Source organism: Pristiophorus japonicus, chromosome 8 (genome assembly GCF_044704955.1).
Source record: "Pristiophorus japonicus isolate sPriJap1 chromosome 8, sPriJap1.hap1, whole genome shotgun sequence".
Taxonomy (NCBI): domain Eukaryota; kingdom Metazoa; phylum Chordata; class Chondrichthyes; family Pristiophoridae; genus Pristiophorus; species Pristiophorus japonicus.
In genome coordinates this window covers 87,006,870-87,022,024 of record NC_091984.1, presented here as the reverse complement: position 1 = coordinate 87,022,024, position 15,155 = coordinate 87,006,870, and the positions used below count along the sequence as shown (strand labels likewise).

General features: G+C 48.0%; 1 protein-coding gene across 1 annotated transcript in view; it reads left to right on the top strand.

Moving 5' to 3' along the window:
• The window catches only part of sgip1a (SH3GL interacting endocytic adaptor 1a), a 250,115-nt gene that overhangs the window by 220,101 nt on the left and 14,859 nt on the right, over positions 1–15,155 (top strand). Inside the window, exons 20-21 of the mRNA XM_070886140.1 lie at positions 8,467–8,599; positions 10,333–10,535. Of these exons, the coding sequence (XP_070742241.1) occupies positions 8,467–8,599; positions 10,333–10,535 (336 nt within the window). The remainder of the gene's footprint in view (positions 1–8,466; positions 8,600–10,332; positions 10,536–15,155) is intronic.

Sequence of the window (15,155 nt, the reverse complement as noted above, 5' to 3'; positions counted from 1 at the left end):
GCGACACTCGGTTGATGGTGGCTTTGTAGTCGCCACAAATCATAACCAAGCCATCTGCTTTGAGCCCAGTCGCTGAATTCAACAGCTGAAATTATGCCCTCTCTGAGCAGCCTGTCCAGTTCACTTTCAATTTTCTCACGCATCACATACGGCAGCGCTCTGGCTTTGTGGTGCACTGGTCTGGTGTCCGGAGTGATGCATATCGCTACTTTAGTGCCCTTGAACGTTCCGACACCGGTTTGAAAGAGTGACTCGAATTTTTGCAATACCTGCGAACATGAACTTCGCTCCACGGATGAAATGGCGTGCACATCCCCCCATTTCCAATTCATCTCAGCTAGCCAACTCCTCCCCAAAAGCGCGGGGCCATTTCCCAGAACAATCCAGAGTGGCAGCCGGTTCTGTAATCCATTATGCGTTACCACCAAGTTTGCACTGCCCAGCACTGGGATTATCTCTTTGGTGTACGTACGTAGCTGCGTCTCAATTCATTCCAGTTTGGGCCTGCTAGCTCTGTGTTGCCATAGTCTCTCAAATTGTTGGGCGCTCATGAGTGACTGGCTAGCTCCCGTATCCAGCTCCATGTGCACCGGGATGCCATTCAGTAAGACTTTCATCATCATGGGTGGAGTTTTAGTGTATGAGCTATGGACATCAGCCACGTGAACTCTCTGAACTTCAGCATCCATGGTTGTTCCCCAGGCCTCATCCTGCATTGCAGACCCCTCGTCTGGTTCCTCTGTCTCGCAGACTAGCCTCACTACTGCCTTTTTGCAAATCCTGGCCAAGTGTCCGCTGACATTACAAATCCTACAGGTATAAAGCTGGAACCTGCAGCTTTTGGCAGTGTGTCTACCCTCACACCTCCAGCATGAGCTGAGATTGCTGTTAACAAAAGGACTATTCCCAGGCATTCCTCTCTGATGGCTCGTTTGGCTGTTTCTAAGCACTCTGATGGAGGATGTTAATGGTCCCATCACGGGATGCATTGTTCCTCATGATGGCGTGAATTGCCGATCCTCTTTCTATTGTCCCTGTTGCGGGCCCACCCTGGAGCTTGTTGCTGCCTGGGCAGTGTCGAGTTGCCCTTGCCTGCCTGTCTGGGCGGTGTCGAATTGCCCTTGCCTGCCTGCGGGGTTCTGTATCACTTTTACAACATTAACTCCCTGGTTCATAGCAATGTTAAAACCAGGGCTGCGTGCGTAAATTAGCTTGGTCTCCTCGTCCCCTGCCTTAAAGGTCTGAGCTATCAACGCCGCCCCTTCTAAAGTCAGGTCCTTGGTCTTTATGAGCTTCCTGAAAATGCCGGCATGATTAATGCGCTCGATGAAAAAGTCCCTTAACATCTCCCCCCTGCAGGCATCGGAGAACTTACAGAGACTGGCCAAACACCGCAGTTCCGCCACGAAGTCCGAGACGTTTTGACCCTCCCGCCGCCGGTGAGAGTAGAACCAGTGCCGGGCCATGTGTACGCTACTTGCCGGTTTGAGATGCTCACTGATCAGCTGGCTGAGCTCTTCGAAGGACTTGCCCATTGGCTTTTGGGGTGCGAGCAGGTCTTTCATCAGCGCATACGTCTGTGGACCACAGCTGGTCAGTAGATGCACCCTTCGCTTGTCAGCCGCTGTCTCTTCCAGCCAGTCCTTTGTGACAAAGCTCTGCTGGAGTCTTTCCACAAAGTAGTCCCAGTCCTCATCCACACAGTAGCATTCCTCTGTGCCACCGGTGGCCATCCTCATAGTTCGGTGATTCCCGTTTCTCGTCGCCAAATGTAGTGTCTCTGCACCTTGTTACAAACTCATACGAGACATGTATATATCAGACACGGTCACTCTGTGACCTTCACTTTATTCCCAGGACCAAGGAGTGCTGACCCTGGGTGGGACCTCCTCTTTTATACCTCGAGTGTCTTCCACAAGCTCACCCCCTGTGGTCAGGGTGTGCATTTCAAGGGTACAGGTACAGTGTGCATGAGTTACAGTTACATAACTATTGTCATTGCAAGATGGTGAAATACATGACAAGAGCGATCTGGAAGCATAAGCCACAGGTTGTAGTTGGCCCTCAGCATTACTCTGCTGCAACACGCACCCGACCCCATAGGACAATGCATCACATGTCAGAACCAATTTCTTACAGGGGTCGTACAGGGTCAATAACTTATTTGAACAAAGTAGGTTCCGTGCCAGATTGAATGCCCGTTCTTGACAGTCCCCCCAAAACCAATCACAACACTTACACAGGAGCACGTGAAGCGGCTCCAACAACGTGCCTAAGTTCGGCAGAAAGTTCCCGAAATAGTTCAAGACTCCCAGAAAAGAACGCAACTCCGATCTGTTGCCAGGCCTGGGCGCTCATCGAATCGTCTCTGTTTTGGATTCGGTGGGCCGAATCCCATCTGCAGCAACCGTCCTGCCCAGGAACTCAACCTCAGGAGCCAAAAACACACATTTAGACTTTTTGAGTCGCAGGCCTACCCGGTCCAGTCGGCGTAGCACCTCCTCCACGACCCACGATGAGGATGGCGTCCTGAAATACGATTGTTCCAAGAATGGATTTAAGCAGGCTTTCCATGTTTCTTTGAAAAATCGTGGCCGCTGATCTAATGCCAAACGGGCACCTGTTGTAAACGAACAGTCCCTTGTGCGTGGTGATGGTGGTCAGTAGTTTAGATTCGTCGGCCAGTTCTTGGGTCATGTAGGCTGAAGTGAGATCCAACTTGGTAAACAGCTTGCCGCCTGCCAGTGTGGCGAAAAGATCCTCCGCTTTCGGGAGCGGGTGTTGGTCTTGTAGGGACACCCGATTGATAGTGGCCTGGTAGTCGCCACAGATCCTGACAGAGCCATCCACTTTTAGGATGGGAACGATGGGGCTCGCCCAGTCGCTGAATTCGACGGATGAGATGATTCCCTCTCTCAGCAAACGGTCCAATTCACTCTCAATTTTCTCCCGCATCACATACGGCACCGCTCTGGCTTTGTGGTGCACTGGTCTGGCGTCTGGGGTGATGCGTATCACTACTTTGGTACCTTTGAACATCCGGCGCCAGGTTGGAATAGTGACTCAAATTGTTGTAGGACTTGTGAGCACGAACTTCGCTCCACAGATGACATTTCGTGCACATCCCCTCATTTCCAGTTCATCTCAGCTAACCAGCTCCTTCCCAACAGTGCGGGACCATTGCCTGGGACAATCCAGAGCGGCAGCCGATTCACTGATCCATTGTGTGTTACCACCAACATTGCACTGCCTAAAACTGGAATGATTTCTTTGGTATACGTCCATAGTTGTGTCTCAATGCGTTCTAGTTTGGGTCTACTAGCTTTGAGTGGCCATAGCTTTTCGAATTGTTGAACGCTCATGAGTGACTGGCTGGCCCCCGTGTTGAGCTCCATGCATACAGGGATGCCGTTTAATAAAACCTTCATCATCATTGGTGGCGTTTTGGTATATGAGCTGTGAATCTTTGCCACATGAACCCAGCGTCCATTGATTTGCCCCAAGAGCCATCTTGCATCACAGACCTCCCCTTCTGGCCCATCCGCCTCGTAAATTAGCCTGGTTACAGGCTTCCTGCACATTCGAACTAAATGGCCACTGAGGTTGCAATTTCTGCAGACAAATTGTTGAAACCTGCAAGTCCTGGCAGAGTGTTTGCCCCCACACCTCCAGCATGAGCTGAGATTCCCATTGTTAACAAAGGAGCTATGACCCGGCATTCCTCGCTGATTGTCCCTTTGACTGCCCTGGAGTACCCTGTTAGTGGGTGTAAATGGCCCCCTCCCGGACCGCATTGTCCACTGTGATGGCGTAAATGTCCATTCAGCCTGTCATTGTCTCTGTTGAAAACCTACTCTGGGGTCGATTGCTGCCTGGGGTGTGTCGAACTGCCCTTGCCTGCCTGCGGGGCTCGGAGTTACGTTTATGATTTTGACTCCCTGATCCCCCGCTGCGTTGAAGGCAGAATTGCGCGCGTATATTATTTTGGTTTCCTCCTTCCCCCGTCATGAAAGTCTGAGCCATCAACGCTGCCGCTTCCAAAGTCAAGTCCTTGGTCTCGATTTAACTTTTGGAAAATCCCCACATGACCGATGCCCTCAATAAAGAAATCCCTTAACATCTCCCCCCTGCAGGCGTCTGTGAACTTAGAGGCTGGCCAACCGCTGGAGGTCCGCAACGAAGTCCGGTATGCTCTGTCCTTCACGACGTCGGTGGGTGTAGAATCTGTGTCGGGCCATGTGTATGCTGCTCGCCGGTTTGAGGTGCTCATCGATTAGTTTGCTGAGCTCTTGAAAGGTTTTGTCCGCCGGCTTTTCGGGTGCTAGTAGGTCCTTCATGAGCACGCACGTCTTAGGTCTGCAGCTGGTCAGCAGATGGGCCCTTCGCTTGTCGGCCGCTGCATCTCCGAGCCATTCTTTCGTGACAAAGCTTTGCTGGAGCCTCTCAATGAAATCATCCAGTCCTCACCAATACAGTACCATTCCTCTGTGCCACCGGTGGCCATTCTCGTGGCTCGTTGATTCCCGTTTCTCATCGCCAATGTAAAGTCCTTACTCAATGGCACAAAACCCAGACGAGGCACATTCTATGGACAAGGTCACTCTATGACCTGAACCTTTATTCACAGGACCAAGAAGTGATGACCCTGCGTGGGACCTCCCTTTATATACCTGGATGACCAGGTAAGGAGTGTCTCCCACAAGTTCACCCCCTGTGGTCAAGCTGTGCATTGCTTAAGTTTATACAGTATTGCAGTGGTGTTACATAGAGGTTACATACATGACAAAAACAAACGTAGGTCCTTTGCAGTCAGATGCAGGTGAATTTATAATGGGTAACAAAGAAATGGCGGACCAGTTAAACAAATACTTTGGTTCTGTCTTCACGAAGTAAGACACAAATAACCTTCCGGAAATACTAGGGGACTGATGGTCCAGTGAGAAGGAGGAACTGAAGGAAATCCTAATTAGTCAGGAAATTGTGTTAGGGAAATTGATGGGATTGAAGGCCGATAAATCCCTGGGACCTGGTAGTCTGCATCCCAGAGTACTTAAGGAAGTAGCCCTAGAAATAGTGAATGCATTGGTGATCATTTTCCAACAGTCTATCGACTCTGTATCAGTTCCTATGGACAGGAGGTTAGCTAATGTAACACCACTTTTTAAGAAAGAAGGGAGAGAGAAAACGGGTAATTATAGACTGGTTAGCCTGACATCAGTAGTGGGGAAATTGTTGGAATCAATTATTAAAGATGAAATAGCAGCACATTTGGAAAGCAGTGATGGGATCGGTCCAAGTCAGCATGGATTTATGAAAGGGAAATCCTGCTTAACAAATCTTCTAGAATTTTTTGAGGATGTAGCTAGTAGAGTGGACACAGAAACATAGAAACATAGAAAATAGGTGCAGGAGTAGGCCATTCGGCCCTTCGAGCCTGCACCACCATTCAACAAGATCATGGCTGATCATTCGCCTCAGTACCCCTTTCCTGCTTTCTCTCCATACCCCTTGAAAGCTTTAGCCGTAAGGGCCATATCTAACTCCCTCTTGAATATATCCAACGAACTGGCATCAACAACTCTCTGCGGTAGGGAATTCCACAGGTTAACAACTCTGAGTGAGGAAGTTTCTCCTCATCTCAGTCCTAAATGGCCTACCCCTTATCCTTAGACTGTGTCCCCCGGTTCTGGACTTCCCCAACATCGGGAACATTCTTCCCGCATCTAACCTGTCCAGTACCGTCAGAATTTTTTATGTTTCTATGAGATCCCCTCTCATCCTTCTAAACTCCAGTGAATACAGGCCCAGTCGATCCAGTCTCTCCTCATATGTCAGTCCTGCCATCCCGGGAATCAGTCTAGTGAACATTTGCTGTACTCCCTCAATAGCAAAAACAAGGGAGAAGCAGTGGATGTGGTGTATTTGGACTTTCAAAAGGCTTTTGACAAGGTCCCACACAAGAGATTGGTGTGCAAAATTAAAGCACATGATATTGGGGATAATGTACCGACGTGGATAGAGAACTGGTTGGCAGATAGGAAGTAGAGAGTCGGGATAAATGGGTCCTTTTCAGAATGGCAGGCAGTGACTAGTGGAGTGCCGCAGGGCTTGGTGCTGGGACCCCATCTATTTACAATATATATTAATGATTTGGATGAGGGAATTGAGTGTAATATCTCCAAGTTTGCAGATGACACTAAGCTGGGTGGCAGTGTGAGCTGTGAGGAGGACACTAAAAGGCTGAAGGGTGACTTGGACAGGTTAGGTGAGTGGGCAAATGCATGGCAGATGCAGTATAATGTAGATAAATGTGAGGTTATCCACTTTGGTAGCAAAAACACGAAGGCAGAATATTATCTGAATGGCGACAGATTAGGAAAAGGAGAAGTGCAGCGAGACCTGGGTGTCGTGGTGCATCAGTCATTGAAAATTGGCATGCAGGTACAGCAGGCGGCGAAGGCGGCAAATGGTATGTTGGCCTTCATAGCTAGGGGATTTGAGTATAGGAGCAGGGAGGTCCTACTGCAGTTGTACAGGGCCTTAGTGAGGCCTCATCTGGAATATTGTGTTCAGTTTTGGTCTCCTAATCTGGGGAAGGATGTTCTTGCTATTGAGGGAGTGCAGTGAAGTTTCACCAGACTGATTCCCGGGATGGCAGGACTGACATATGAGGAGAGACTGGATCGACTGGGCCTGTATTCACTAGCGTTTAGCAGAATGAGAGGGGATCTCATAGAAATATACAAAATTCTGTCAGTACTGGACAGGTTAGATGCAGGAAGAATGTTCCTGATGTTGGGGAAGTCCAGAACCAGGGGACATAGTCTAAGGATAAGGTATAAGCCATTTAGGACTGAGTTGAGGAGAAACTTCTTCACTCAGAGAGTTGTTAACCTGTGGAATTCCCTACCACAGAGAGTTGTTGATGCCAGTTCATTGGATATATTCAAGAGGGAGTTAGATATGGCCCTTAAGGCTAAAGGGATCAAGGGGTATGGAGAGAAAGCAGGAAAGGGGTACTGAGGTGAATGATCAGCCATGATCTTGTTGAATGGTGGTGCAGGCTCGAAGGGCTGAATGGCCTACTCCTGCACCGATTTTCTATGTTTCTATGTTTCTATGTTTGCGGCCGCAACATTGTGTAACTGGGTCCTACAACAATTTTCAACTCTACCCACCTAGATTTCTGGGTATTGATATTGGGGTATGATATTTAGGGCTTAGAGTTTTTCAAGCATAGGCTATTCAGCCAAATAAGTGCATCCCTTTTTGGCATATCAATTCCACTTTTTACCATATCGTTTTATCACGTCTCTCTCCAAAAATGCATCTGGTTTCCTCTTGAATATTTCCCTAAATCATTTCAATAGCCTTCCCTGGTAAGTTATTCCATAAAGCTTTTGTGCAAAAGGTTTTGACTGACTTCAAATCTCAACATCTTGGACTCTGGATTTACCCTTCACTACAATACTTCACAGTTGGCACTTCACCAGCTGTGCCCCTCCCCTCCCCTTTGGCATGCACAGCACACATAATTTACATGCGCAGGACTACATTACTTTTGTAAAAGATTACCATTCCCAGGAACCACCACACAGCTGGGTCTCCAATGTATATTTAAAAGAACACTTCATTCTCATCCAATGACAGTCAAGATATGCACATGCACAGGAGTCCATCTCTGATGAGTAAATTCTCAATATTGTTTAATTACTCCAACAGCATTGTGGTCTGGAGGACAGTGAAAGACAGAAAGATAGAGAGTTGGAAAAGAGAGAGATGCTCTTTAGAAGAAAATGGGGAAGGAGGAGAGGAACCCTATTATCGGAGAATAGAGAGAGACTGTCTTGGGATCGGTGTTGAACATCAGAACAGGAGTAGGCCATTGACAGGTGAGACAGAGAGAAACAGAGACTGAAGGATTCTGTTGAGTGGGGAGCGAGAAGAGGCTTTGCTCAGAGCAGGAAAGAATTGCTATGAGGCTGAGAGAATCTACGTTATAAAATAATGTGACCTTTGAATCACTGAGCAACACCACAGCTGATTGACTAATAAACAGTAATAGAACTACTCATTACATCCGAATTACTTTGTTTCGGCAACATATGTTTATTTCAAAGTTAGTAAGTTAACCAACCCAGAGATATCTCAAACTTCCTGAAACTATTGCCAGTGTAAAGGTTAAACTGTTTGATTTAATACTGCCCATTTACTCCCTTTCTGTGATTGTTGTATCTGCTGTTTCTGTTTTTCTCCCTACCCCTTTTCTTTGTTGTTTTTCCATCCTTTCCAATAATGCCTGTTTATCTTTCAGTCTTCAGTTCTGATGAAGGGGTCAATACCAAACCTGTCAGTAATCTATCTTTTCTCTTGACTTGCTGTATATTTCTAGCATTTTCTTTTTCTTTTTTTCCTTAATTTTGACAAAAGCTTGCTGGCTTACAGATTCTTTTTTCTCTCGTCTAGTAACACTTCGCAAAGTGATGCCAATACAAGAGAATTCTGGGTAAACATGCCAAATCTAATGACTCATTTAAAAAAAGTGGCTGAGCAGAAACCATCAGCTACCTATTATAATGTGGATATGCTAAAATATCAGGTAAGTGGATTTCTGGCTTTCGCATTACTAAAAGAAATTGATCACTGGTTTGTATGTTTTGGCATTAGACTTATGCAGTGATCAAATTCATATATAACTTAAAATGATGACTCAAAAGTAGGAACAGGGTTTACATTTTGCCTTGTGCAATATATTATTGCTTGTACAATCACACTTCGCACAGAGGGAAAGTGATTGATATAAACACTTACTTGGTATTGCTGTGCATTGTAAACTGCCTGCTGTAACACGTGTTCCTCACAGGATGGCGGGGGGAGGGGGTCTCTAAAATGCGGGTGTAGTGATGGGCGGGATCAAAACATCTCAGGTGTTGTGACACCTGCCTTTGGTGGTCTTTTATGTGCACCTCTTCCTCATCTAAAGCATCTGGCAGGTTCAGCCCCTTGAAGTGAAAGCCATTATTCACCACTTTTTATGGTGCTATTTAACTGGCAGCAACAAGCAGAAATAATGAAGGGAAGCATCAGTAGGAGAGGAACAAGTGTAAAAATGGCAGGGTTCCCACAAACATAACTAATGGATTGGGGCAAAATGCAGCATAAATTTTGGGAAACACAAATAACTTTTCCACACAACAGAACAAATAGCTAACTTTAAGAGGCAACTTCAACAGGCCACGCCCGGAATCCCCACCTTAAGTGGACAAAGCAGCGTGCCAAGGGCAATCTCTGGCCCAAAGCTGATTATTTAAGTGAGAGACTGAATCTAAATGTACTGGTAGCATAACATCACTTTTGGAACCGAAATCGGTCAGGAAATCGGGCAGCCAAAAATTGGATACACATGGCCATGAGGGCCATGGGCCCACTTTCCCCAACTTCTGTACAGCGCCTGTGAGGTTCTGTATCTCAGAAAACTTACCCTGAAATACCAGCAGCAAAACTTCACACAACAGGTCTCCTACGTGTGGAGCTGTCCCTCAAATACACATTGCCTGGAACTCTGTTCCCTAACTGGTGAAGCAGTACTGCTGGAAGACACTTTAAGTGATGGGAATTTTGTGACTTGCCTCTTCTTCTGCATACCCAACAATCATTGGGGTCACATTCAGGAGACACCTGACCTTGTTGTAATTGGGGGGTAAATAAAATGAAAATCGGGAGAGATGCATAACAGGTGGCTGAATCGATGTCGCCCATTTTGCACTATAATGCAAAGTCAAAGTTACCCCCATTTTTCAACACAAAACAGGAGCCTAAGCACCCAATATGGCAGGCAGAGCGAGCACGCTCATTACGGGCTGGAAGTGCACTGCTCACCAAATTGATAAAAGGTAGAAAAAGAGCTGTCTAGGGCCCGCTTCTGAAGCAGTCATTGGGCCTTTTGCACATTAAAATAGGTGGCCTGATTGAGGCCCCCTTTGTAAAATATGGGGCCGGCTGTGTTCAGGAAAATGTGGTCTACAGGCCTAACAAGGGCCAGGATAGGGAAAAAAATTCAACCAAGGCTTCTGCTCCCAATTACACTCCAGTAACTCCAACTGAAAAGTGAACGTGAGTAGATGTCAGATAATGATCCCATTGTCACTTGCTGTCGGGGATCATGTGAGGAATGGTTACTTGGGCGAGGTATCTGAAGATTACGTAAGCCTATGTAACCATATTCCAGCAGAACACCTTCAGGAGAAAAAGGCAGAACATTTGAAGGGGACATTTAATTAAAAAAGAAATAGTAAAAATCACAAAATTAATAGTCATCTTCCTTTTCTGAAGGTATCGTCCCAGGGCATTCAGTCCACACCATTGAACCTAGCAGTCAGCTGGCGCTGTGATCCCACCAGCACTGATCTTCGAATCGATTATAAATATAATGCAGAGGCAATGGTTACACCTGTCGCTCTCAATAATGTCCAGTTCCTCACTCCCGTGGATGGAGGAGTAGCAAAAGTACAGGCTATACTTCCACCTGCCGCATGGTAAGAAATTATCTCTGTTCACCTGTTGACTTGGTGCAATGGACTTGGTTCTCCTATCTAGCCTGAGTACCTCTGAGCCTGGTACTTCCTTCTATACACAAAATCCGTGCAAAGACATGTCACCACTCCACCAACTCCATTCAATGCTGCTCATACTCTATCCTGATCCCTCCACCACACTCTCCACCAATCACCAGTCACACCTCCACCAATCACCAGTCACACCTCCAGCAATCACCAGTCACACCTCCACCAATCACCAGTCACACCTCCACACTCTCTACCAATCACCAGTCACATCGACATACCCTCTACCTGCCCCGATCGCTGCTCCACACCCTCTACCTGCCCCGATCGCTGCTTTACACTCTCTACCTGTCACCAGTCCACTCCTCATACTCACTGCCTGCCCCAATATTGCTCTGCACTTCTACCTGCCATGATCACCCTGTTGCACTCTCTACTTGCCAAATAATCCCTTCACAAGAACTCAGTCTTTCCTGGTGACCCTTTGATGACTAGCATTCTAAGCTGGGGAATAATTAGCAAGGGTTCCACTCCTAATTGCTATATACACAGGCTATTTGGCCCATTGTGCCTGTGCCAGCTCGTTGAAAGAGCTATCCAATTAGTCTCACATCCTTGCTTTCCCCATAGCCCAAGTATTTATCCAATTCCCATTTGAAAGTTATTATTGAATCTGCTTCCATCACCCTTTCCAGCAGTGCATTCCAGACCATAACAACTTGCAGCGAAAAAATGTTTTCCTTCATGTTGCCTCTGGTTCTTTTGCCAATTATATTAAATCTGTGTCCTCTGGTTACTGACCCTTCAGCCAGTGGAAACAGTTTCTCCTTATGTACTCCATCGAAACCCTTCATGATTTTGAACACCTCTATCCAATCTCCCTTTAATCTTCTCTGCTGAAGTCCTGCATTCATAGTACTATTCTAATAAATCTCTTCTGCACCCTCTCCAAGGCGTTTACATCCTTCCTGGTGCCCACAATATTCTAGCTGGGGCCTAACCAGTGTTTTATAAAAGTTTAGCATACTTTCCTTGCCTTTGTACTCTTTGGCTGGAACTTTCTGTACCTGGGCGGGTCGGGTGCGGGTGATCGGTATAGCGGGTATGTTCTTGCATCCATCTCATTGCAGGAATCTACTTTGTGATAATGGGGTCTATAAAGCCCGCCCTGTGCCTTACTAGGCCTTATTAAATGGTGTGGGTCTGATGACATCGTCCATGACGCATTTTCAGCTGGGATATTTAGAGGAGCCATGGCCACATTGCATTTGAAGTTCATCTAGGAGTGCGCAGTTACTGCACTGCAGGTTTTCATTGCTCAACACTTGGAGACATGACTGTACTGAGACAGAGGGATGCACCCAGGTTCCCCGATAACTCCTTCCATATGCTTGTGGAGGAAGTCAGAGCAGGCAGAGAGGTCCTCTTCCCTTCAAATGAGCGGAAGGGACTTCCCCAGGAGACAAAAAGAGCCAGGCTCCAAATTGCAGAGGAGGTGAACAGCAGGGATGTGTTCAGGAGGACCTAGGTGCAGTGCTGGAAATGTTCAATTATATTAGATCAGGAAAGGTGAGTACAAAGCTACACTCAACTTCATCCTGCTGTGCCTCTCATCACGTCCCCATCACTCTGCCTTCCCAACCGAACTCCTGCATATCATTACTCACACCAACATACTTTGCATGTTGACCCATCCTTCCCTCTCACTCTCTCTATATTATCACATCCCCATCTTACTAGCCATCCCTCACACTCACCCTCATCCTACAATCATACCAATTAACAACATGCAAGGAGGCCACTTGGCCTTGTCACCCCAATCCATCATAGTCTCCCTCTAAATATGTAACCCATCCATTCCTTACACTCAGTCCATCATTCTCACTCACCCTTCTCTCCTTTCCCCCCTTAGAGAGCACACAAGGAGAGGGAGAGAACTGGAGGTGGGCCTCCATCATTTACCACCCTCACAACAGCAGAGGAGGCTGCTTTGGAAGTATTGAGAGCGGCCAAGCAGCTGGAGGTGGGAGACGGAGGGGGACATGTCAGCAACCTGGTGACAGACATACATATCATACAGCGACATGGCATACTTCAGTCACTCATATGGGGACTGATGTCAGCAGCCACTTAATGGCCATCATGTGCATAATGGTATTGTTACCCATTCTTCACATCTAACTAATCTCTTTACTCCCCAGCAGGTCCATCAAGAGCTGAACCCCACTGTCCAGGAGCAAGAGGAAGACAACTTCTCAGGAGGAGCCTGCAGTCTCTGAGGGCGCAGCATCACCAGACATAAGCGCACCCAGCACCAGTGCAGAGATACACACCTTGGTGGGTCCTACGCGAGATAGAGTAGTGCTGTCACTGAGTCCATCACAAGTCACAGGTGAGCAAGAGCAGACGGTGGAGACTCCTTGACGGAGGGCACAGGATGCTCCCAGCTCTGCTCAGCTGCATGCAGACGCTGAGCCTTGGGGCCATCCAGAAAAAGGGTGATCCTGGAGGTGCAGGAGACTCTAACAGGTTTTACGAGTGCAATCTCTGCAAATGTTCAGAGAATGGAGGAGTCCATCTCCAACATGAGCACCACTGTGTCACAGGCGATGGTGACTGTAGACTCTTCCATGGATAGGATGGGCACCTGCATGGAGAAGCTAATGCACCACTCACAGGAGCACATGGTCGCTATGGAACACAGATGGCTATCTATGGAGAAAAGATGGCAGAGGCTCATAGATCTCCTGTTAAGGAGGGAAGTCAGCATAGATGTGGGTCCTCATGGCCCCACTGCTGTGCAGCAAGGTGCTCTCCAGCTCCTTGCTAGCTGGAAAGTGTGGGTGGCCCATGAGAGGGATGATGGTGAGAGGGAACATGGAAGTGTGGGCTCCTCTCAAAGCACTTGCACTTCTCCCCCGTTGCCACCCCCTCAGTCAGAGTCCCAGATGCCTCCTCAGACAGCAATGGCCAAGTCTGCTCCTGCACAGTCGCAGAAGGAGCAGGTTTTGGCGGGGCCCTCAGAGGCTCCAAAATCCAGAGGATGTCCGCCAAGAATGTCCAATTAGTCGCAGCAGGAAAGTGAGCAGCCTGCCTCTACGTCTGCTGAAGCCACAGGGATGGCACCTTGTAGAAGCATGAGTAAGAGAAAGATGACACACAGGTAGATTCAGAAGGATAGCCACTTGGGTGTTTTATTCATTGTTAATGTCAAGTTTTTATTAATGTGATGTCAACCATAAAAATCTTTCTTTTCACCACTTTCCGCTCTTGGAAAGATTTGTGTGCACCTTTGGAAGTGGCTTAGTGAGTTGCAGTGAGACATAACATTACCTCCAGCAATGGTGGTCAGTGTGAAAGGTCATTGTAGGGATGCTTTATGGTGTTGCTGTGGGGTGGTGCCAATCTGGTGCAGCATGTGGCAGCCACATGGGTGTACTGCGTAAATCTGGCCATGATGAGGCCATCCCTGGCCTCCCGGCCAGCAATGTGCTCAGCTGCTGGTGTGATCTGGACTGCAGGTTCCTGCAGCTCCTTTACCCCGTCTTCCAGCTGATGCTCCTCCTCCTCCTGCTCCTCCTCAACTGAAGCGGCTGTGCATTCAGTGCCTTGGTCCTTGTGCAGCGCTAATCCTTGCTGCTGCACTATGTTGCGTCGGGCGCAGCAGACCACGACAATTCTGGAGACCTTGGCTGGCGCATACTGAAGGGCTCCTCCAGATCTGTCAAGGCATCTGAGGCGCATTTTGAGCATGCCTATTGTCTGCTCTATGACACATCTGGTGGAAATGTGGCTTTCATTATATCTCTCCTCGCCTCAGTACTTGGACTCCTCAAGCATGTCATGAGCCATGTTTTCAATGGATATCCCTGGTCTCCAAGCAGCCAGCTGTAAAGTCTATTTGGAGGAGAGAAGAGCTGAGGGAGGGTGGACTGGCAAAGGACAAAAGAGACATGGCAGCTGCCAGGGATTTTGGCGCGCACATGCCTGATGATCATCCTATGGTTGCAGGGAGTGGAAGCCCTTGCAGTTCACAAACACTGCTGGGTGATAATGGACTGCCCTGATGGCCATGTGTGCAGTCGATGACACCCTGCTCCCATGGGAAGCCAGCCAGAGCGGCAAAGCCGAGCACCCACTCAGTAACACTGGCTTCATCAGTGGCAAAGTTGATATAATTGGCTGACTTGTCAAAGAGGGCATCGGTGACCCATGTGATGCATCTATGGTCGGCCAACTGCAAGATGCCTTAAATGTTTGCTGCAGATCCATGGAAGGTGCCTGAAGTGAAGAAGTTGAGGGCACTGGTGACTTTGACAGGCATGTCCACCCACTCCACTGGGATGCAGGTCTTGCTCCAGCAATGTGAAAATGTCTGCAATGACCTGACGCCATAGCCTGAGCCACCTTTGTCACTGCTGGTCAGTCATGTTGAGGAAGGTCATCCTCTGCCTATATACCCTGTGCTGGGAGTATCGCCTCCGACGCGGTGCAGCCCTGCTCTGATGCCCTGTGTCCTGTGGAGCATCAGGTCGTTGTGGAGAAGGTTGGTGGTGGTGTTGGTGCTGGGGCTCATCGTGGTCTGATAGTGAG